The 23,689-nt window shown below is 42.0% G+C and overlaps 1 protein-coding gene across 4 annotated transcripts in view; it reads left to right on the top strand.

Moving 5' to 3' along the window:
* SLC6A6 (solute carrier family 6 member 6) overlaps window positions 1–18,198 on the top strand; it is a 76,921-nt gene extending 58,723 nt beyond the window's left edge. For all 4 annotated transcript variants that reach the window (XM_034775230.1, XM_034775228.1, XM_034775227.1 and 1 more), the window contains 5 exons: window positions 2,976–3,113; window positions 5,013–5,115; window positions 6,196–6,296; window positions 9,068–9,238; window positions 11,455–18,198. In XM_034775230.1, the coding sequence (XP_034631121.1) occupies window positions 2,976–3,113; window positions 5,013–5,115; window positions 6,196–6,296; window positions 9,068–9,238; window positions 11,455–11,595 (654 nt within the window). In that variant the 3' untranslated portion in view covers window positions 11,596–18,198. The remainder of the gene's footprint in view (window positions 1–2,975; window positions 3,114–5,012; window positions 5,116–6,195; window positions 6,297–9,067; window positions 9,239–11,454) is intronic.
* The last annotated feature ends 5,491 nt before the right edge of the window (window positions 18,199–23,689 follow it).

Here is a 23,689-nt window from a genome sequence, read left to right as displayed (position 1 = left end):
TTAAAAATAATAGTAAAATACCAATAAGCCTGCTTAAATGAAGTTGCCTGTGCTTTAGTCCATACATAGAGACAATGAATAAGTTAGTGGTGGCAGGGTCAGCATGATCTTGTGCATTAAGGTTTTGCTATCGGGACCCGAGGGAGTCCAAGGGGTAGATCAATGCACCATGGCCCAAATGCTGCCCCACAACACACCACCATTTGTGGGTGGTGTGCAGCATTATCTGAGTCTGGTGAAGGAGAGATACTCATAACAAAAGGAAGGAACACCTGGGGTCTGTGCCTGCAAGGTGCTGGGTGCCATTGAAATCAATTGGCACTGAGGTTTCTGACCACGGTAGGGCTTGTGGACTACGTGGGAGTGAATTGCAGAGCGCACCAAAATGTTGCGCTGTAGCTGCTCCTTGTCGACCCTGCTCGTGTGAACTACAAGGTGCCTAGTTTGTTGTAGTGTAGGGCTGTTCAAAGAGGAGTTTTTTTCATAGAAATATCAGCATAAATACCACAAAGGATCTGTTAATCATTTCTAGATAGTCACAAGTAAACAGAGGCAGTAACTGTAAACTGAGATTGCCCGAGGTTTCAGAGCGACAGGCAACTTTTTATACTCCAGTGGTAAAGTAACTCTAACGTTCTAAAAATTCACTCGACAAAGGCAACATGTTTATTGAACTCAAATCCTCTCTTATATGAGGAGAGATTCATAAGTGGCGTTTTCCCCAGTGGTTACCCGCTTAATCTCTCCAATTTGTAAAGTGTGGCATTTGTTCTAAATCGCTCTTTACTGCTTACTCTTTGAACTCTGCTAAGTGACTTTCAGTCCCTTCCAAATTGAATGTTACAATGCCCAGGGCTGCGGTTCTACAACCAAGTGCTTATACAAATTTTAAGCTGTCTAGTAATTTTAAATAGCTCCTCGCTGTGTAGAATAATTGAAACTAATTGGAGCGCTTAATTTCCTCTTCCTCCACTCCCCCTTTTTGGAGTGCGCTCAAGCAGGGTTTTGGAATGCCAGAGCATCTTAAGATCAAATTCAACCAAAGGGAAGTGTTACATGTAAAAAGAAAAACAGTTTTACATAAGACTTTAAAATAGGAGTTCAAGCAAGCATTCAGTATTAAACACTGGAAGCTAGACGGTCCAATAATATAGCTGCTATCCCTTATCAGTGAAGGGCACAGAGTACAATGTGTTTAAAGGAAGTTTCTGGACATAGTAAGTATATTAATATAAAGGCTAGGATGATTTATATACGCCAGAATATTGCTACTTCATGAACTTGCTGCAATATGTCACTGACTGTGGGATGAACCATTTACTTATTGACAACTTAATGGGGCCAAACTGCCCTCAGTTACATCAATGCAGCTCAATGAAGTCACCCTTGTAAGGGGCCTGATGCAAAGCTCAATGAAGTCAATGGAAGGGCTCCCCCTGTCTTCAGTGGGCTTTGGATTGTGCCAGATATGAGAGCAGGATTTGGCTGTCTGATTTCTTTGTTTCTATTAGATTTGTTTGTGCACCATTAAATGGTCCCTTTTCCTATACATGAAGTTCTTCTGGCTGTCAATAAACTAGCACCCTTTCCCCAAGGCTGGTTTTGTTTTATTTGGACAACTCTAATTATATTTGTCTTACATTCATTTTTCTGTTGCAAGGACGTACAGATAATTTTTTAAAAATAAAAACTGTTCTAAGATGCTGAATTAGACAAAGTAAGACAGCTGATCTGCTCCAGACTTCGGTTTATGTTGCAAGTGAGAATATTTTACCTACCCCCTGTAAAGTGTCTGTATCATTACAGCTATTAGAGAAGCACCTAAGGGTCTCAGTCACAAACCAGATGGCCCTATTATGCTAGGAGTTGTACAAACATATGTAAAGAATCATAGAATTGTAGGACTGGAAGGGCCTGCAAGAGGTCTTCTAGTCCAATCTCCTGCACTCAAGGCAGGACTAAGTATTATGTTTGTTCAGCGGCCAAGGTCAGCCCTGGGGCTGTCGACAGCTCACCAGTGGCCCACTGCCCGAGCGGCAGTCCCCTGGGTTGGGTCAGCCCCTGGGGCTGGAACGGCAGTGGTCAACTCCTACCGCATGAGCAGTGGCGGGGCTGGAGCAGTTGCAACTCTAGCAGTGGTCTGTTTGTCCACTCCCGCCCCAGGGTATTCTTAGTAAAAACAGGGACAGGTCACGGGTTTCTGTGAATTTTTGTTTATTGACCGTGGCCTTTCCCTGACTTTTACTAAAAATACCCGTGACAGAATCTTAACCTTACCCATGTGCTTTTCCTGAATAATTGGTCTATTTACAGTGTGTAATGTATCTGCAAGAATTTTTGCAGGAGTGGGGCCAAAGTTTATGACAAGATGCACTAGGTGGATGAAACAAACAAACGGGGGGAAGTGGGGTTTTGTGTAGAGAAAAAAGTTTGCAGGGCTGTATTTCATTGAATGAATTTTCACCAGTATAACTGAAAACAGAATTTGGCCCTAATTCCGTACTTGAACTATGTGGTGCATATAAATTTCACCAGCACATCCAATGAAGACAGAGATTGAGAGTTGCTGCCGCAGTTCAGGAGGTTTAGCTTTTCAAGTATTTTTCTCTGTCTCTTTTCTGACATCCACTTTTTGTTCATCTGAAACATCTACAACATAAAAGCCTCATGAACATTTTCCTCTCATCACATTCATTTCCTTTATCCTTGTAGCTTATGTTTATAAGAAAACCAACTTAATGTCTTACAAGGATGCGAGTAAACTGACTTCAATTCTGAAAGCTTCTTCCAAACTAAAAAATGACACACACACTTTAACCTTGAGGCTGCAAGGAATAGGATTGTTATTTGATTATTCAAAGTACTATCTAGTTCCATAAAGTGTAAATACAGAGCTTCTAGAGGGTGTTTAATTAAGACAAAAGAGAATGAAATGTATACTGTGTATATTTCAATTTGTTTTTTTCCCCCTTTAGTTTGTTGAAGTTGAAGGACAGATCACGTCATTAGTTGATCTGTACCCATCCTTCCTAAGGAAGGGTTACCGACGGGAAATCTTCATTGCTATAGTGTGTTTCCTTAGCTATCTTCTGGGACTAACTATGGTGACTGAAGTAAGTAACACTAGTGATGGAGAGCTTTATTTTACTTTATTTATTTATTTTACAATCAGCATGTATCCTCATTGACATTGTGAATCAGATGGCATAAAGCAAACCACTTGGAAGAACACCACCACTTAGCTCCTACATAGCTCTTTTGATCCCTAGATCTCAAAGTGCTTTGAAAGGGAGGTAGATATCTTTATGCCCATTCTACAGATGGGGAAACAGAGGCACAGTGAAGTGAAATAGAACCCAGGACTTCTGACACCCAGTCCATTAGTTCCTAACTCGGGGAGCGGGGATGTCATGAACAGTTGCTGGGATATACGACTACCCTTCCTTTCTTTATGGCTACATAGGATGAGGACCCCAAACCTTTTTTTCTGTTATAAAATGGGGTCACAGTATAGAACCACTGCCCCTCATTGCAAGCCAAAAAATAAAGCACATGGAATTTCCAGAAGCATCTACTCAGCAATACGACATATCTAGTCTGAACATAAAAAAAATAAAAAGGTGGAAAATCTGACTGTCACTCCCATATAACCTAGTTTACGGCTGCTTCCTAATCAGATAGGTGCAGAAGAACAGCTAAAGACATTGGGAATTAAAATCTTTTCAAAACAAAAGCTTGAAAATTAATCATACCATTCATAATGCAACAAGAATGGCAGAAAGGGGCTTAAACCAAAGATTACTTTAAAGCGCTTTGCATCTTATTGCTGATTATGAAACTTTTAAAACATATATATAATTCTAATAACTCCAGATAAAGTCATTCATCTGCTGTAGCATAATTTGTTTATTATGCTGTATATTTCTCTTCGAAGGAGTAGCAATTTGGCTGGGTAACTACATTGTCCCTAGCTAAATTCCCTCTACAGTTTTAATTGAATAGGGTACAATTCTTCATCTCTTGACCCAAACTGCTGACTAGTACTGTTCTGCCAAGTTGAATAGCTCCTGACTTTCAACTTCTTCCACAAGGAATCTCAGTAATTTCAATCGTGGTGTCTAAGGTACTATACAACATGAGTGAAAATGCCAAAAATCTGACCCCAAATCATTAAAAGGTAAAACAGGTTGAGATTGTTAAACTCAAATCTAGCATGATGTGTTGGGGTATCCCGCTTCCATCTAGTACATTCAGTGAAGTAGGTTCTGATTTTGGTTAAATCAGTGAAATTATTCTGGATTTAACTTGGTATAAGTGAGCCTAGAGTCTGTTCCAATAAGTGCACTAATGTGATATTTATCTTAGAAATAACACAAGCCTTCTTTTGAAGATCAGATTTAAAACAAAATCTGAGGGATCTCCGTAGGAATTAAAATAATGTCCATAACTGACATTTCGAATACACTGACAATTTTTTTCAGAAATGTTTATGTGAAACTAACATAAGGAGTGAAGAAAATGACATCCATATTGAAATACAGTTCAGCATATTTAGAGCAATATGTGGCAATGAGTCTGGACATATCTATTATTAATATTTAAAAGTAATAGACTCAGAAATGGAATGCCTCCTAGTGAGATGACTTTAGTCTCATTGGAGGAGTTTATGTTAAAGACCAATTATTTCTTTCCATCATATGTTTCTATAAATGCCCATACAAAAATATCTTTAAGAAGGAAAGACTTAAGTGTCTCAGTCGATTATACTAAGTGGCTTAATTTTGATCAATACGCTTCTGCTTTAAAATGCTTTCAGTGATAAACAAGCATCTTTTCTAGGGCGGTTAATGCTAAGCAATAAGATATTTTGGTAGAATTTTACTTTTTATAAACAGTAAAGAATTTGGTACAGCATGGTTTTCTGTTCATAAGGATATTTTATTTGGAATTGAGTATAGAGCACTCATGGTTTTAGTGACTGATCCTAACTCTTGTGTGTGTCTCTTTTACAGGGTGGCATGTATGTGTTTCAACTCTTTGACTACTATGCAGCTAGTGGTGTATGCCTTTTGTGGGTTGCATTCTTTGAATGTGTTGCTGTAGCCTGGGTTTATGGTAAGTAAGGATCCCTAGATCTAATATGAATCTTATTGTGAGTCAATGATACCAAATTTTAACTAGTTGTTGGTCAAAGCTAGCAAGACACCATTCAGCAGACTGAACCATCCATTCCGGAATTTTCTGTGGAAGCACCTGGTAGTTTCCCTTATTGTCATTTTGTTCTTCATTTTGAGGGCCACATTTTTCGCTGGGCTCAAGCCAGCCTCCAATTTTTTCACACAGAATTGAATGTTTTTTGCATGCTCAGTGGTAGTTAGATTCACAATTAAGCATTTGCATGTGTAAACCTAAGGTCCAGAGCTGAACTTTCGGCTGATAGTGAAAAGCTCTGATTGTGTCTCAAAGACCTATTTTCTAAAACTGTAATCTCTACATGGGTCAAGCCAGCCAAATAGAAAACAGCTTAGAGAGAGCCTACAGAAAAATCTAGTATGTCTGGTTATTTTTAGGTGATGCAAATTTCCTAAATCTGACAATAACCTATGTTGCTGTTTTAACTGGCTAAGACTGGTCATTTCCATAGTTCTTCATGAACTATTAATATTATAGTATTAACTATAAATATCATTGTTTTTACTTCATATTGAACCACAGTCAAATTTAGATTCAAATGGGCCGTATCAGTTGTTACTCAGTCCTTTCTCAGGCAAAACTTTTGCCAACTTCCATGGTAGCTCTGGGGTTAGTATTCTACACAGTATTCTACTGCAACAGTATGAGAAGAGAGACTTCCCTCAACCTTTCAGTGCCACCATGCAAGGTCTTTTTGAAAGTCCTGTGCATCACCCTTCTTGAACAACATTGTACACAACCCTTTAATGTAACATTTCCTCTTTACTATGGAAATTAGCATCCACACTTAGCCACAGACACTCCTCTCTAAACACAAACAGCTCCCAGAGACTCAAAACAAGCCACTATTTTCCCCCTTCAGCGCCTTCTCAGCCCCAACTGTGCAGTTGTATTAGTGCAATACCACTTGGTTACTGATGTCCTACACTATGTGGCTTTCATATACAGGCTCTTGATAATGCTCTTTTCTTCACCAAATCACCAAGTGACTATGTATTCCAGGCGCTGATAATATGTATGATGCCATTGAAGATATGATTGGATACAGACCTGGTCCCTGGATGAAATGGAGCTGGATTCTAATCACACCACTTCTTTGCGTGGTAAGTACAGAATCACACCATGTCTCATCTTGCACTTGTTTTTCCTTCCAACCTTTGTTCTGTTTTTTTGTCCTGTAAAGGGGAACATCCCAGAGGGCCACTGTGTGCAGGTACCAAACTGAAAGGGGTACACGTAGGTTGGAAATGCTCCATTTCTCATTCAGTATTATATATAACACAAAAAGCTATGTGGCAAAGACCAGCATTCAGAAGTTAGGAAATGCCAGAATTAAGGTTGCCTGTGCAAAATTGCCTGGTCCATTCGGTCCTCCCCGTAGCTCCTTATCCACTTTCAATGTTCTCCCTGAGCCAACTGGCTCCCAACCCCACCCCACCCTGTTTCCCTCATTGGTTCCAGTACCAGCCTTCCCACCCAGCCATGCCCAGCTTTCCCTCCTCCCCCACTAGCTCCCTGTCCTTGGCTCCTGATCCAGCCAGTCCTAGTCTCCCCTCAGCTCCAAGTCCCAGTCTCCTCCATCTCCCAGTTACAGTTACTCTCCCCCTTCTACTTCCAGTCTCATGCCACTTTTTCCCCCAGCTTTGTCCCCTCTGTATAAGAGTTAGACAGCTTCATCCTCCACATTGCCTGAGGACCAGTGTGAGTGTGTTTGGGGTGGGGGGATCACTGAGAGCATAGGAGAGATAGGTTCCCTATTCTAATTTCTGGTGCCTGACCCTGTGCTCTGTGTGGATGGTACATGCACAGTCTGGTCAGCACTAAGACCTGTGAGACGCTTGAGCATGCTCAGTGAAGAGAGAATCATCTGAGATTTTAGTGTTGAGCTCTAGCAGGTCTCTACTGAGCATGTGTGAACTATGATTTTTCAAAGGCTTATTTATAACTTTGTCAAATTTCGGCGGATTTTCATGGGGATGGTAAAAGTCCGCTCTCTGAAACAAAGGCCTCCTGCCAAATTCCAAGGCCCTACACCAAAGTATGGTGGGGAGGGGGGCATTAGAGCATTTCAGAGAAAAGATCTCAAGAATTTTTTTAAATGGGCGAAACAATATATTTTTCCTTAGCCTTGTCTTCAGAAATGACTCAACCATTTTGGCTGAAATTTTCCAATCAATCAATATCTATCAATCAACTTTAGGCTGACACTCAGCATGGAAAACTTCAGCCCAAATGGTTAAAGTTTGGTAAAGTTATAAAATAGCCGAAAACAGGATCTTATACTTGGAAGTATTGAGCAACTTTAAGCATAGACAGTGCTACCAGCCCCAGCTATAGTGGAGCAGTGTCAGCTAGTCTTGATGAAGATGTGGGATGTTTTTATGCCAGTGCTGTGTAAATGTTGACAATTTGAGGTGGACAGTTGTAGCACATGGCCTCAACACAGCAGAATTCCTATATGCAAGGCAGTGGCTGGAGAAAATCAAGTCCCCTCATATTCATATTTCCTATTTTCTTGCGAACACACACATACACACACACACAAAATTACCTTTCTCACTGATGCATGTTAATGCAACACAGTAGATTCACATGTCCGATGTAAAACCTCATTACTGTCAAAGCAAGTGGGCTTGCTTGTTGAGTGTAGGTGTCTGATGAGTCATCTCTCTTCCAGTCTTTCTGACTGCTAGACAGCTTTGCTGTCACTCACCTGACCCAGCTCCAGGTCACAGTCCCTTCATAATTTCCAGTGTCAAAGCTGACTTCAGCTTTGCAGGATATTGTAGAATGTATAGCTTGACATGAGTGAACAGAAGTGAACAGCATTGTGGGAAATACATAATATAGTTCGGTTAACATACCTGCACATGCTGGGGATAGCTCAGTGGTTTGAGCCCAGGGTTGTGAGTTCAATCCTTGAGGGGGCCACTTAGGGATCTGGGGCAAAATCAGTACTTGGTCCTGCTAGTGAAGGCAGAGGGCTGGACTCGATGACCTTTCAAGGTCCGTTCTAGTTCTGGGAGATAGGATATCTCCATTAATTCATTTAATGTAGTGTGCATGGCACCTAACATATATGTATTGGCTAACACCATGCTCAAAAGTGAGCACAGATGAGGAGAGTTCAGGAGAGGGGAGATACTGTAAGAGTACTGTAATACTATCCTGACCAGGACTTTGGAACAGCAAAAGAAAAGCTTGTCCCCTTAGAATCCATCATTGGATGGGATGGGACAGGACTCTGGAGGTTAGCCAGTGCTAGATGGATGCCCATGCAGTGCAGACCTGACTCACTGGGCTTATGGCAATCTACCTCACTGTTAAGTGGCTGTTTGATTTAAAGAGCATTCAAGAACCTGACATACAAACTGAAGCACAAAACCTAGCTGTGTTGGTTGCAGAGCAAAAATAAGTAGTTTTCCCAATTTTGCAAGGGGGAAGAGCATTATATCTTTCCCTTGCGAAGTAACCAGTACTGAAATAAAGCAACTTTATGCTGGAGGACAAGTTGGTCAGTGTTAGGAAACGAGGTAAAGAACTGCACAGAGCACTTCATTTGCAATGAACAAGTGTTATTGGTTCTACAAAATGCAGGAACTGTGCTACATGTTTGAGTGCTATCTACTGGGGCCATATCTATTAACTAGCTATTTACATAAACATGCACATATAAAGCTCTCTTGTAACAGTTTCAGTGTAGAATGTCTTTCCCGTAGTTTAAAATGTTTAGCAAAGATGGCCAATGCTGCCTTTTACTGCCTTCCTTTTCTGGGTCCCAGTGATACCATATCCTGTGTAAGCTGCAGTGGATCCACAATGCTAGTACCTATGCTATAACCCTTCTTCTCGTTTTGTTTTCCCTCCCTCACAGGCATGCTTTATCTTTTCTCTGGTCAAGTATACACCTCTGACCTACAACAAAGTTTACACATACCCTGACTGGTCAATCGGCGTGGGATGGGTTCTTGCTCTTTCCTCCATGATCTGCATCCCATTGGTGATGGTCATCCGCATTGTACAGTCGGATGGCTCACTTATTGAGGTAAGAATGACCACATAAATGGTGGATGGATGGATACATGTGTGTGTGTGTGTGTGTGTGTGTGAGACAGAGCGAGAAAAATTTAACATTTAAGAGTAAATGGTGGCTTGAGTTGGGGGGCCACTCTCTTTGTATCTGCTTTGTTGATTTGGCTCCAGGTAAGTTATTTTAACATACAGTGGATAAAGCAAGCCACACTGGAGTGGTACAATATGGCACACACTTGTCCATGTCTTTAATATGGAAGGGCTGCTAGTGGAGAATACAGACTCCAGCATGCTAAGCTCCACCTTCTCCATCTTGATAAAGATGGAGCATGGCATGATGTGACATGAAGCTGCCTCCTGTACAAAAGATAGGCCAGCTGCAAATGTTGTGCAAAATAATCACAACCCTTGGGAAGCTGTCATTGTGGCTCTTGCTAGGGCAAAGTTGAACACCTCAGTTTAACCAATATAAATAATCATTTTTCAGATCACCAGTTCTTTCAGCGAATATTATGAATCTTATCTAACCAGATTAAAACCTAAGCCTTCTGGCCTCAAAAAAATATCAGCTGCTATTACTTGCCCTTCCATGTCTGTGTTCTTTTTGTTCAACAAAATGTTCTTTCTTTGAGCACAGTTGGTTTGTTAGTCTATTTTCACACAAAAACTGAACTATGCCTACGTGCACCAGAGCTCAGTTTGCAAGGCAGAGGGAGCTCAATAGGTAAAATAGTAGAGAGAAGATTATAGCTAGAAAAGTTAGAGAGAAGGCCAAATCTAAATCCTGCACCCAAGAACCCATGGAATTTTGAGGCTATTGAAGGCCATGCCTGACCTCATCTCTTGTCAAAAATTCAATTCCTGAATTTTAGGAAAACTTTTTTCTGAACTTTTTGGCTCTTCTGTCTCTCTCTCTCTCTAAAATGAACCAAATGAAACATTGGCTCCAAACGCTCCCAGACTTTGGGGAAACTTGGATTCAGATCTGAGCTTTACAGCTTGGGGGGTCCTACCTCGGCCAGATATATGCTTAGTGCACCTCAAAGACAAAGTCAACTACATTCTTCTATTCGCCCTTCACAGTGTTTCTTCATCTTCTCTTCAAACTGTGCTTTTTTTCAGTAAAGAAAGTAGCTTTTCCCAGAACACAGTAATACACTTGAATTTGTGTGTTCTCCAAGTTTTAATGGTCTTTTTTAGTGCTGGCTAGGACATTTTGTTTTCCTGCCTGCATTCTCACCATCTATTCAGAAAGAGGTCTAAAAGTAGCCAAAGCTGCCTTTTAAGATCATCTTAGGGAAGGGAGGAGGTAACCACTTGTCTAGTTCCTTCTTTGTGAACTGAGAACTAGAAGGTTGCAGCTTGCCAGTGAACTACCCTGTTTAAAGGCAGGATTGTTTTCAATACGAGAGAGAACACATGAATCGGCGGAGATTCTACAGCAACTTGTGTTTAGTCAGACAGTCTGACTTCCCATCCAATGAGGCCCTGGTGCTTCTTCTTGAATAAAATATTAGGGTTGGAAAGGACATTCTGGGTCATGTAGGCCACACTGCTGCATAGCAATAGTACAGTTTCCATTAGTCTTATAGCATCCCTGACTATTTGATGGCCAAGTTTAGCCTCAAATACCTCTAATGATGGTAATGCCACAACCTTTCTTGAATTACTTTTCTCTGATCTCCAGTACTTAAAGATACCGCGTTTCATTCTCTAATTGAGGCCAAGGGCTCAAAAATAGACTGGACTTTTACATGGATAATGAGATAGTTACAAAAAAGCTTTAGGGGAAGATATATCCGTATGCTTCAGAGTATACACCAACTACAAGTTGAAGGGGCTAAGGAAGCAAGCTCCCTATTGTGCAGGTTGGTTAGCATCTGGTACCAGCCATTCTTGGACTCAGGATACTGGTCTAAGTGGACTCTGGTCTGAGCTAGTATGGTATTTACTAATGACCTAGCCTAATTCAGATACTGGGTTTAATGATAAAGATGAAAGTGGCCTCCCTGACAGTGAGCCAGATTAATTGGTAGCATCAGTGGAGCTGCTCGTGGCAGTAGGCACTACGCTTGTGGCTAAGCAGCTGCAAGATTAAGCCCTTCATAGGATGCTCAAGATCATTTGGAGAGAACTATGTTTTATGACAACACACTTTTCTACACTCTTGCTCTTAGGATCCATGTGGCCATTTTTCTAACCCTTGGCTGTTGCTCTTTCCCCTTTCAGAGAATAAAAACAGTGGCTGCCCCTAGGGAAGTGAGTCGGTGGGCCAAAGAAATGGAAAGCACCACCTCGTTCTGCCCCAATGGAACTCCTAATGGTGGACTGATTAAGCCAACTCACGTCATTGTGGAGACTATGATGTGAGCTCTCTCTGTGAGAGGATAAACCTGCTTTAACTGCCATTTACTAACCATAGATTCTCATAGGACCGGGTTTACAGAGCTTTATATTTGCACTAGGATTTATTTTTATTTCTCACAGAGAAAGTTATTTTTTGTGGTGTTTTTTCTTTTCTTTTTCTTTTTTTTTTACGTATTTTGTAAGGTAATCACAGCAGAAGCCTCTTGCAGGAGGCAGTTTTCATATCAGACTAGACCTATTACAGGAATTTACTACCATTTGGGTTTTAATAGCTCTCTGAATATTATACATCTTATCACTTGAAATTGATTTTCTTGCCAGCAATATATTCAAATCTCAGAAAGCAATTTTTTAGGTGCTGGTGTGGTTGGGAACAGGGTAAACCCTAGAACTCATGAGTGAGTTCTGTTGAGAGAAATGAAGAAAAAAGGTGAATGTTGCTTCAAGGGATTGGTTTTCAAAGGTGTAGTGCTTTTCTTCCTCTGGTTCAGGCAGGGTGAATGACAGATTTCTGAGTCAGGATGTTACCTTTGCTATGGTCCGTGTAAAAATATATATATATCTGTTCAACTGGAGGAGAGAAATTTATGGGGGAGGGAGGACTGTAGTTAGGAATTAAATACCCAATCAGGATGCCTGTCCCTCCTGAGCATTGTGTAAAAAGTCCACTCACAGTAGACAACAAAATACATATTGCCTACAGAAGACATTTTGCCTGAGGCAGGAGTTTTGTGTACATACCCTTTAGTTTTCCTGCACACCGTAGGTTAGCTTGCACTTTGTACGAACAGAACAGTAGGAGGAGTCTGTGCGATAGCTAAGATCTGAATTATGGAGAGGCAGCATTCAGGTTTTATGGAATTTAAAATATATGTATTTTGTAAACTGTTGGGCTTTGGTATCAAAAGAAAAATATGTTGAGGACAATGATCGCACCAAGCTTAACACCCAGCCAGTTATTCATTACCCCAGGAGCAAAGCAGCCCACGGATATATTGTACACCAGGCATTTCCAGCAGGCACATTTTTAATAATAGTAATTAAGCGAAGAGGACAATAATGCTTAGCACATCCATATGCGTTGTTCAGCCGTATACCTCAAATTGGTATCCCTATTTATTTATTTATTTATTTGACTATTGTTGGTGCAGTGGGGGAAGCAGGCCCAGGGAGGGAAAGTGACTTGGCCAAGGTTACAGCAACTCAGTGGCAGAGCTAGGACTAGAACTCAGGGCTCCTGACTGGCTTGCCCCAGAGGACCATGCTACCACCATTTTTTGGGGGGGGACAAAAAGGGGGAATTCAACCTACTATAAACTAGGGCTTTATGTAAATTAAGAGACGGAAGTCTGTAATATTTCTTTGGTTAAAGAAACATTACATACCATTCCAATTTAGACTTAAGAAAAATAAAAAGAAAGCATTTAATGCAGTACATAGCTCCTAAACAGTTTTTAAAGCTTGATGGCTGTAGCTAAACTGATGACATAGGCCAGATCAAGAATTTCAATAGATATTTGCTCCCTGAAGAATTTCAAAAATCTGGATCGATCTTGTTTCATAAACCTCAACCCACGCTGAGAAGAGGCTCCCTAAAGAAATCCAGCCCTTTCCATTTGGGTATTGTACTTGGGAGATAATCCTCCTAATCATAGTGCCACAGTTACGCTAGCCAAAGGGATCTGGGAAGAGAGTCAGCAGCCGAATCTGTTCCTGCTTATACTATTGCCAGTTCAGTTTGTCTATGGGTAGAATTTTGCAGTTTAAATGGGAACATATCCAGTTCTTAACATTCCTACATGGGACATTTTTAAAAAGATGGCCCATGCATTAACTGTAGGCAGTGTTGTTACAGCCATGTCGGTCCCAGGATATGAGAGAGACAGGCTGGGTGAGGTAATATCTTTTATGGGACCAACTTCTGTTGGCGAGAGAGACAAGCTTTTGAGGTACACAGAACTCTTCTGCAGGTCATGCACTAACTGGTCACTGCAGCAGAAGCATATGTCGAGTTAGTATTAATGTAAAATGTAAGGGGCAATTTAGAAGTAAGAAAGGGACCAAAAAAAAGTGTCTTGTATAGCGGGAGAGTCTTTGAGTCTCTGTTTTTAAGTCAAAGAGGCTGAATTCCAGCAACAAAAACAGCCAACACCCCGTTGCTTTTGTTTTCTTTTCCAATTACTGTATTATGAGAGCTGCAGCTGAAAACACTTTTATAATTTGTTATGGCAAATATCACATCTCACGTGCTGGCCTGATGGTAATAGCCACCCTAAAGCTACTCCGGGTGTCTTGACCATCTCAACTGAAGAATTTTCTAAGCCAACATGATTACAACTGGATTTTGAGAACATTACTTAAGAAAAAAAAAACAACAACAATTCCTGTGTTTAATTTTTTTTACCTTTAACTATCAAAACGCAAGTCAATTAAAGCTAAAACTCTGTCATACATGTTGTTCTGTATTCCAGCCTTTGTGGCAACAGAGAAGGTCTGAGCCAAAGCCTGCTGAAGTCAAATCTCGTCATACGTTGTGTATAGGCACAATGGCACGAGTTAAGGTCAGAATAGCAACCCAGTAATTAAATTCCTCGTTTCAGTTAGTGTAATTGACAGTAGCATATTTTGTTATAGACTCACATTTTGTGTGTGCGGACATACTCTGTAAGGTGAGAGGGACACTAATGAGAAAAATAGTTTGAAGGTTGAGATTTCAAAAGTAGCTGGTGCGTCAGAGATGGATATTTCACCATGCTTCAGACATGGTGGAGGGGGGATTTGCATTAGGAACCAGAGGGTTAATACTACACCTTTAAAACTACAAATAAACAAGACCGAGAGCCCAGCTCCATTTTGACTCAAACTGTGCCGTTCAAATCAGTCGCTTCCAAGTGAAAGTGTCTCACACACATATGCAATGACCGCACTGAAGTTCTGTTGGTGTAAGTTTCGCTGGCCCTGGCTTGTGCTGTTCAGCCTGAGTGCCAGATTCATGATGCGCTATTAAATCATTTCTGTAAAACAGTCACCCAGAGCAATGCTGGTCACCAGCCCACGGTTTTCAGCGCAAGTGAGCCTATTCACATTTTAGAATGGTTCCTAATGTTTTATCAGATTTCTAAATTTTACCTGGTGGTAAACTTGCATTTCAACATTGTAGTCTGCTAAATGAAAACAAAAACAAAACAAACAGTAAATGATTCTTTCAAGTTTATATTTTCTACATATTTATGATTGCAACAATAACTAATTTTCTAATTTACCTTGTAACCATGTGTGACCTATTTTACCTGTCCTATGCAGCTGAGGCACTAAATATCATGACTAATCATAGGTGAACTGATTTCAGTTAAGGGGAAAAATACCCCAGATGTTGGCCCCAAAAATCTTTGCACAAAAAAAAAAAAGTCTCTTTTTACATTTCATGCACCTTTATACTTTGTGGGTTCTTTTGGGTTTGGACATGGCAATATTTCCAACTTCACTGAAATCAAGTACTGATAATTTCATGGGGGAAATCTTGTGCTCATAAGATTTTCAGACCAAAGCAGTTCAGATAATCGAAACTTAGGATTCTTATCTAAACCAAACCTTCCAAACTCTTGCAGTTCACCTATCACTAGTCGTGATCTCATTAAAAGTCACGCAGTTAACGATGTAACCAGTAGACTGTAGTGGTACAACATGGTTTCATGAACAGAATTTGTTTTGGTTCTCATTCATTTTCCTTTTCATGATGACTCTGATCCAAACAGATCTCTGAGCTTCCATATGTTCTCAATGAAGTTTGAGATATGAAAGCCAACATGGATCTGTTCCTATGCAGCAAACGAAAATAAAAAAGCACAGTAGTTCTATGTACCACCTTAAAATACATTGCTATCCAAGCTGCAGTGGAAGGTCAGCTTTTGACTGTGGCTTCGGGAAGTGGATCAGCACGACTGAGCTGCACTGGTGCACTTGAATAAAAAAAAGTCTGCAGCCTTCTAATTGTTTTAATAAGAAAACAGCAGAGCATTTTATATCGGCACTGTAATCACATGATCAGTGGCTGATCAGAACTCGGGCTTGTTTTTAATATAGTATGTGTCCTAACTGCTCACCTGCAGATGGACATGGCTACCCAGCCTCTGTCCCAAATAGCTCTAGATCTGAAGAAGAGTGAAAATGTCCAGCAGTCAGTAGTACGTTGCTGAGCAGAATTGACAATTTGGTAATGTCCATCTTTGGCATAAGTGCGTTCAAATCCTGTACCCATTGATAACAATCGCTTACCCGCCATTTGTCTTCAGTGGGCGAACGACGGAACACTTGGAGGAACTGGTTATGAAGCCATGGCTTGTGCTCACTGTGGGATCAGGTGGGGAGACAGTGTAAATAAAGGGTTAAATAAGATGTGTATTGGGTGGAGGGCACAGACTACTAAAGTATTTCAAGTGCACTGGGAAGAAAGATGGCCATCACCTCACATCCAGGCAATTCAGTGCATTTGGCACGCTCACTGTAGCAAACAACTATTTTCAATTAACATCTCAAATGAGACCTCCCTCCCCCCCCCAATTAAAAACAGCCTTAGGGGAGGTGCTGCTATGTCCAGTCTTCAACGTATTGACATCATTCTTGGGAGATGATCTGATCAGGTATTGCTGGCAAAGAAAACTGTACAAAGGAAAAGCATTTTTGAATGCACTGCAGCACCAATGCCACCCCACCTTGTTCAATGATTCACAGGAGTGCACTGAAGTAGGGTGGGACAGGTTAGCCAGTATTCATAGGTGAGAAGCCTAAACCTCAAGGAGCCGAGATCACCTCTTCTTAACTAGGGATGGGGTGAAATAAAAGCTCAGAACCAACCCCCCTGAACTTTGGGGAACCTAGGTTAAGATTCATGGCTGCCTCTGTCATAGGCTGACCTGAAATCCCAGGTCCAAAATACCCCCAAATTGTACAAGAGTTCAGCTATGGATCTGAAGGTCACAGGTTGGGCCCATTTCTTCCAGAGTTAGATGCCAAAGCCTTGTATTTAAAATTAAAGGTTATTATTAACTCTCAGCTGAGAAGCGTTCAGGAACTACTAGGACACAATCTTTAATCTAGGATATTTATTCATTTTTAATCTAGGCTGAACACGCTCCTAATTGTACTAATTTGTTTACCGAGGAATTAATGTTAAATAGGACATGTTGGGTTTACAGCTTTTCGATGTATTACTCTTTAGTTTATTCTAAGCTACTGTAAGAAGGACATCAACGCATCAGATCAAATCCCTAGCTACAAAGCAAACATGACTCAAGCATCTGGGGACACGGAGCATAAGAGAGCAAGCCAGATGCATGAAATAAGACCTTGAGCCTGCATGCCTTGGTTAAAAGGCTCACTGATTTCAATGGACAATTTAATTTCAGCAGAAATTTTAACCCAAGACAGTGCCCAATCAGGACTACAGCTGGTCAAAAAAAAAAAAATGTTTTTTTTTTAAGGAAACACACCCCCTCCCCACCAAACTGAAAATGTTTCCTTCAAGGGGTTCTATTTTTTCCAAAGGCAAACATTTTCAGTTTTTTCCCTTGTTTTTATTATTAAAAAAGTGGACATTTTGAAAAAAAAATTCTTCAAAATTTCCATTACAAAACAAAACAAAAAAACCCACCCTGGTGGCATTTTTCAACCATTTCTAATCAAAAGCTGAAACAAGATCTGAAAAAGCTTAACCAAAGTACAGCTTTAGTGTTGGTTTTAAACCTGGAAACAAGCAAGGATCAAAGTCTGTGACGGCAGGTTGAAAAATGTGTGCGCAGGGGGGAGGGACTCACAAAAATTCTGTTAATTTCGCCTTCCATTTTTCCCCCGTTAAAATCAGCATTTTAGGCCCACTCAGAGGATACAAGAGAACTAGGAAAAGAAACTGGATTTCTTTAGCCTGGCACTTGTCTGTAAATCTTTTGCAGCTGAGGTGTGAAAAGGTTTTTACAGTAGACAAAATGGCAGAACACCAGTGTTGAAATTCTGTTGGGAGGCTGAACATTGAGGTGGTCCATCATTTGCTCTTGTCCAAGAACCCAAGGATGTTCTCTTAGCATTGGATTAATTGAAGTACTGATCTGAAACGCTCATTATTTTGCTAGGATTTTTTTTTTTTTTCCAGTGTGATGTTGTGATTGTTACCTGATATGTGTCCAGGGACTTCACATAGTAAGCGGTGGTCCATCTTGTTGGATGTAGTTAGCTAAAAACAGTGATGGTGGTGATTATTTTTTGTTTTTTATTTAAATTCCTAATAACTGTAACTACAGTATGTGATAAGTAGCACATGGAAGAGTAAGGATGTTTAAGTCACCTGACCTTTTTTAAGACTTTAACAATAATTGTTTTAAAAAAAAAAATCTGGTTTTGTTCTGAGCAGGACTGTTTGTATTTGAATAAGATCCTGGAGTGTAATTCAATCCTTAAAACTAGCCTTTGTGTATACAGTAAATGTTTGTATTTTGCAGTATCTGTTTTGATTTTTAGATAAAAATGTATATTGATATTTTTAAGTCATCTTTGCTTTTTTAGATGGAGTTTGTAATCACCTTATAACAGAAAATAAATCTTTCCTTTATAAATCAAATGCATCTGTCAGTTATTTTTAAGTTTCAAATGAACCTTAGGAGACAACAGGTTATACTCTGTGCTTATTGCAAAATACGCACAGTGCATGCTATGCTTTGGAATAGATTTCAGAATAGGATACTTTCAAATAACCGTATTTCATTAAATGGGGTCCTCACAGCTACACTACTATTAGACTTAGCAGTTGATGAACTCACCGCCAAACATGTTCAAGTTCCAAAGACAGTGGATGGTTATTCATACCCAAAATTTGGGGTGACTTCCCCCAATCTGCTTCATTTCAGCCTTGCTCAAGTTTTCATAACTTCCTTGCTTTGGATTCCCCCACCCCAACGCTTCCCTTAAGTTCAGCTCTGCTCACTCCATACTCCCTCCCTTGTCCCCACCCTCACTCACTCACTTTCACCAGGTTGGGGCAGGAGGTTGGGGTGTGGGAGGGAGTGAGGGGTGCAGGCTCCAGCCGAGTGGTGCTTAGGCAGCCTCCCTGCCTGTCCTGGCCCCGCATCACTCCCACAAGTGGCCAGCATGGCCCTATGGTCCCTGGCGGGGGCAGGAGGCTCTCCGTGCTTCCCCTGCCTCCAGGCACCGCCCCTGCAGTTCCCATTGGTTGCAATTCCCGGCCAATGGGAGCTGCAGAGTTGGGGTGCAGGCAGCACACGGAGACTCCTGTCCCCTACAGGGGCCACAGGGACGTGCTGGCTGCTTCCGGGAGCAGCGCGGGGCCAGGGCAGGCAGGCTGCCTTAGTCCCCCTGTGCCACCGGACTTTTATTGGCCTAAAATTTCCCAATTTGGCTTCAGTAGCCTCTGGGAGCTAAAGCCCAATTCTGGGAGACTCCCGGCAAAACCAGGAGTGTTGGCAACCCTACTTTGAGGCAGGACAGGCATACTTGTGTCCAGTGCTATCAAACGCTGCAGAGAAGTCCCGCAGGTGAATATGGATGCATTTCCCTTGTCTGTGGAGGAAATAGTGTAAGGAGAAGAGAAGGGGGGGGGGGGGGAGGGAAGAGAACAGAACAGTTTTTAAGTATGTAAAAGATTGTTATAATGAAGATGGTAAAAATTGTTTCTCTTTGCTTCTCACCCTAACCTGAGAAGTTATGGGCTGAAATTGCAGCAAAGTTGGTTCAGATTGGACAGTAGGAAAAGCTTCTGAACTGTAATAGTAGTTAAGGAACAAATTGCCTAGGGAGATTGTGGAATCTCTGTCATTGGTTTTTAGTAACAGGTTAGACAAACACCTGTCAGGGATGGTCTAGTAGTCCTGCCTTGAGTGCAGGGGACTGGACTACATGTCCTACTGAGGTCCCTTCCACTCCTACACTTCTATGATTCTATGGGTACAACAAATTTTCCATAGATTGCACTGGCTTCCGGTTCCAGTCAAAGTGCTCTTCATGGTGTTCATCTGTACATTTTATATGACCCTGGGTGTATTAGAGATTCTTGCCCATTCTATTGCCATTACACTTAAGCTCAGCTGGACTGCTTTGATTAGTCTCTAGATTTGAATACATGGGCAAGTGGAGACAGGATCTGAATCTGACCCCACATCTGTGTAAATCAGGAGTAACGCCAGTGAAGCTGAGGTTATGGGTCTATTACAGGAGTGGATGGCTGCGGTTCTGTGGCTTGCACTGTAGAGAAAGTCAGACTAGATGACCATGATGGTCCCTTTTGGCTTTATAGACTATGAGACTAGACTTCTGTACATGGGTTTAGTCATAGACATATGAAGGATTAACAAGGAAGTCCATGCTCTTAAATGGGCATGTTTTTTCATTTCATTTTTTTAAAAATACAAAATTAGATACATACCATGATTTGAAAATCACACACAACACATCTGGTTCACAGTGAATTCAATAACAAGTGGAGAAGACTTGCACAATCAATTATTTCACAAAGAGCTTTCAGCCTTGGATAATCAGATCAGCTCCTGTTTACTCTTTCAAAGAAAGGGACTAACTACATGGATATGTTGCAGTTCAAACAGAAGAAAATCAATTCAGGAAAGGCCTAGGGCCTGTGTTATACAGACACTCCCTGGGTTACACAAGACCCGACTTATGCAAATTCACACTTACGGAAAAAGTTCCATAAGCCAGAAATAGGATTTTTGAGTTGCGGAAATTTTTGCGTAACGTACGGGGATATGTTTTCGACATATGCAAAATTCAAATTACGCAAGGCTTTCCAGAATGGAACGATTGCATAAGTCGGGGGGCAGCTGTACAGAGATGAGACAAGTCCCTTTGGGCCTTAGAATCTCTGAACTATCATGTACTGTTCTGGCGTTTTCAAGTGAAGTTTGTGAGCTAAAAATATGGAATATGTGCCCATCTTCTAACAAAGATTACTGGACTTGTTTGACATGGAAACTGCATCAAACACACCCAGTCACTCACAGAACAGAGTTATAGTGGACATTACACTGCGGGGCATAAAATTAAATGAATTGAGAGCCAGAGAAAAGAACTACCAGCCCTGGAGATTTGCACTTTGTTTATCCCCAGAAGACTACAGCACAGGCAACCTAAGGGCTAGCTCCCCACCTCACCGGCACACTGATTCACCACTCATCTGGTAGCTGGAGGCAGCACCTCCTTCTGAGAGTGTAGTTCAGTTTCCACAGACAATGAGGTGACAGACAAGTCTCCACATCACACATTCTAGGGAATGGATCACGAGGGTTCACCAATTTATTTCATGTTATCTCATTGAACTACTTTTCTAGGGCAGCAACTTTCTGCCGTTACGGTCTTCAGCAGCATCTCAAATGGTAACTTAAGGAGAAGAACAGGAGTACTTGTGGCACCTTAGAGACTAACAAATACAGGGATGCCAATCTCTCTCTCACTTGTCTGAAGCCTGGGGCATGCAGTCACACTCTTTACTGTGAAATCAGGATCAGATCTGGGATTTGTTTCGGTCTCTAGTTTTCCTTCTGTAGCTAAGATTTAGTAGCTGAACTCCTTTAAATAGCTTTCATCAATATTATTATGCATCTTAGGGCAGATCTTTTCTTACAGAGAGAGAAAGAGATCCTGTAAAGACTGTAGATAGTAGGCCCATGCCCAGGACCTGCACTAGTGCAATGATAAATGTCCATACTGTGCCTATAGATCTTTTTTAAATTAAGAGAAAAGGACATTTTAGACACTCCATCCTCTCTCCCCCCCCCCCCCATGATTTTTTTTTTTTTTTTTTAAAAGGCTTGGTCAATCAGGTTGGTTACCTGCCTACCACCAAACCAGACATCTCAAACTGGGCATTGATGGAGCCCTCTAAGCCTCTGACCCCTTTAAGTGCCTCCTTCGTTTTCCCCACCTCAGTGTCCTCCACACTCGAACACTGAGCCCCTTTGGTCAAATTCATCGGGGCATAACTTCCACGTGAGCTAAAGGAGTCCCACCAGGGCTGAATTTAGCTCAGACACGCTCAGCATGCTCTTAAGATTCCGCACACCTGCAGAACAAGAATCCTACAACAGCATCCCAACCTTCAGCGCCCAGGCCACCAAGCAGCCCATGTCAAAGAGCCGCTGTGCAGCTTGTGTGACACCCAGACGGCAGAATACTTACACCTCCTCAACGAGAAGGTCCCCAAGTCCCAGGAGATTCTTCACATGACCTTGTAAAGTTACCACCACCTCACAGCAGTGTGGTTTGTAAATTAGGTTTTGTAGTGCAGTGTGCATTTTATTACAGGGTAGGTGCCTCGAACGTTAAGACAATCGAAAGCATTCCAGAGGAGCTGCCAGATGTGATAACTTCTCCCTTGTGTACAAGGGAGGCCAGGTTAAGAGGATACCGAACTGCTGAAACCACATTTGCTCCATTACATGTAACAAGATTTTATGCAACGCATACAGAGCCCTCTGGTTTGCCCTGCGTTGTTTTGGCCGTTGATTCCAAGTATCAGGTGCCAAACATCTAAAGGTCTTTGTTCTAAAGAATTTGCTACCTAGAAAGACAGCCAAAGATCACAGATAAGAGCTGTTTACTGTAGCAATAACCTGACCACAAATATTTCTATACAAAGATTAGGTAAATTAGGAGGAATTATCAGAGGTCAAATCAAGGGCTTGATCCTGCAAGGCACTGATCATTCTGGGCTGGATCCAGAAAAGCATTTAAGCATCCAAGTGCTCCTACTGGCTTCAATGGAACTACAGATCTACTTAAACCTTGAGACACTGAATAGCATAACAGTGTGGCTGTAAAATTATACTGCCCAAGGCAGCAAATTGAATAAGCCTTAGGTTAAGTCTACACAGCAATTAGACACCCACAGCTGGCCCATGCCAACAGGCTCGGGTTGCGGAGCTGTTTAATTGCGGTGTAGATGTTAGGGCTTGGGCTGCAGCCAGACCTCTGGGACCTTCCTACCTTGGGTCCTAGAGCCCAAGCCCAAACTTCAACTTCCACTCCCACTCCCGGGTCTGTTGGCACCTAATTGCAGTGTAGACATGCACTTAGTGGCTTGGGCAGCAAAATTGTACAGCCACAGTGTTATGTTAAGTACATGCTGTAGGGTGACCATCTTTTCAAAAGGCAAAAACGGGACACATGCAGGACTCGGTGGCTCTGCCTCCGCTCTGCTTTCCCCGAGGGCCCACCACCTGACCAGGCCAGAAGCGGCGCTGTGGTAAGAACTGCCCAGGGAGCCCAAGCTGCTATGGGCAGCCCTAGACCCTCCACTTGCCCTGGGTGGGGGACCAGTTGCCTGAGAGCAGCCTCCGGCCTGTGTCCCCTTCTCCCCAGGGCACACACCCAGGGTAGATAGAGGGTCCAGGGCTTCCCAGGTGGCTTTTACTACTGCCTGGCTCCAGCTTCTGGCCGGGCCATGGGGCAGGGCTTCAGGGTGAGAGGACCACCAAGGGGCAGGGCCTCTTATTGAGGGGGGACTAAGGCCCACCTCAGGCCCCTCCTCGCCCCACCAGGAAGAGGCTGGCACCACTCCCGAGCCTCGGGCAGGCACAGAAGCGTGTCGCAGGTGATCCGGGGCAAATGCTATCTTGGAATAATTCAACCTGGGACTGGAACTTCAACTCTGTATTTCAGGACTGTCCCACCCAATTCAGGACAGGTGGTCACCTTAGTCTCAAGGTTTTGAATCAGAGGGTTTTACATGGGTACAGAAGAGTCATCTACTTCAAGCTTAGTGTGCCAAATTATACTAACGACTGAGGGCTGCTTTTAGGGGTAGCAGCACATGGAGCATCATAGGTAACCATTACAGATGGGCTAGATCTGGAGTTGGATCCCATGGATGTTGAAAAAATACTACATTCTGGGTTTGAATTTATACCCTTCTCTAAAAGCACTCCTGTTTCTCCAATCGGAATGCTATCTAAGATCAGATCCAAACTCTCAAAGCTTTTCAGTCAAATTTACAGCCAGATTGGGCCTGGTCCAAACATGGGTGTGTAAGGAAGGTTCAAGGCGCCTTTACCCACAAGGTCCAGGGACAAGAGAAAGACCC

Source organism: Trachemys scripta, chromosome 7 (assembly GCF_013100865.1).
Source record: "Trachemys scripta elegans isolate TJP31775 chromosome 7, CAS_Tse_1.0, whole genome shotgun sequence".
NCBI classification, from domain to species: domain Eukaryota; kingdom Metazoa; phylum Chordata; order Testudines; family Emydidae; genus Trachemys; species Trachemys scripta.
This window is presented reverse-complemented; position numbering and strand designations above follow the sequence as displayed.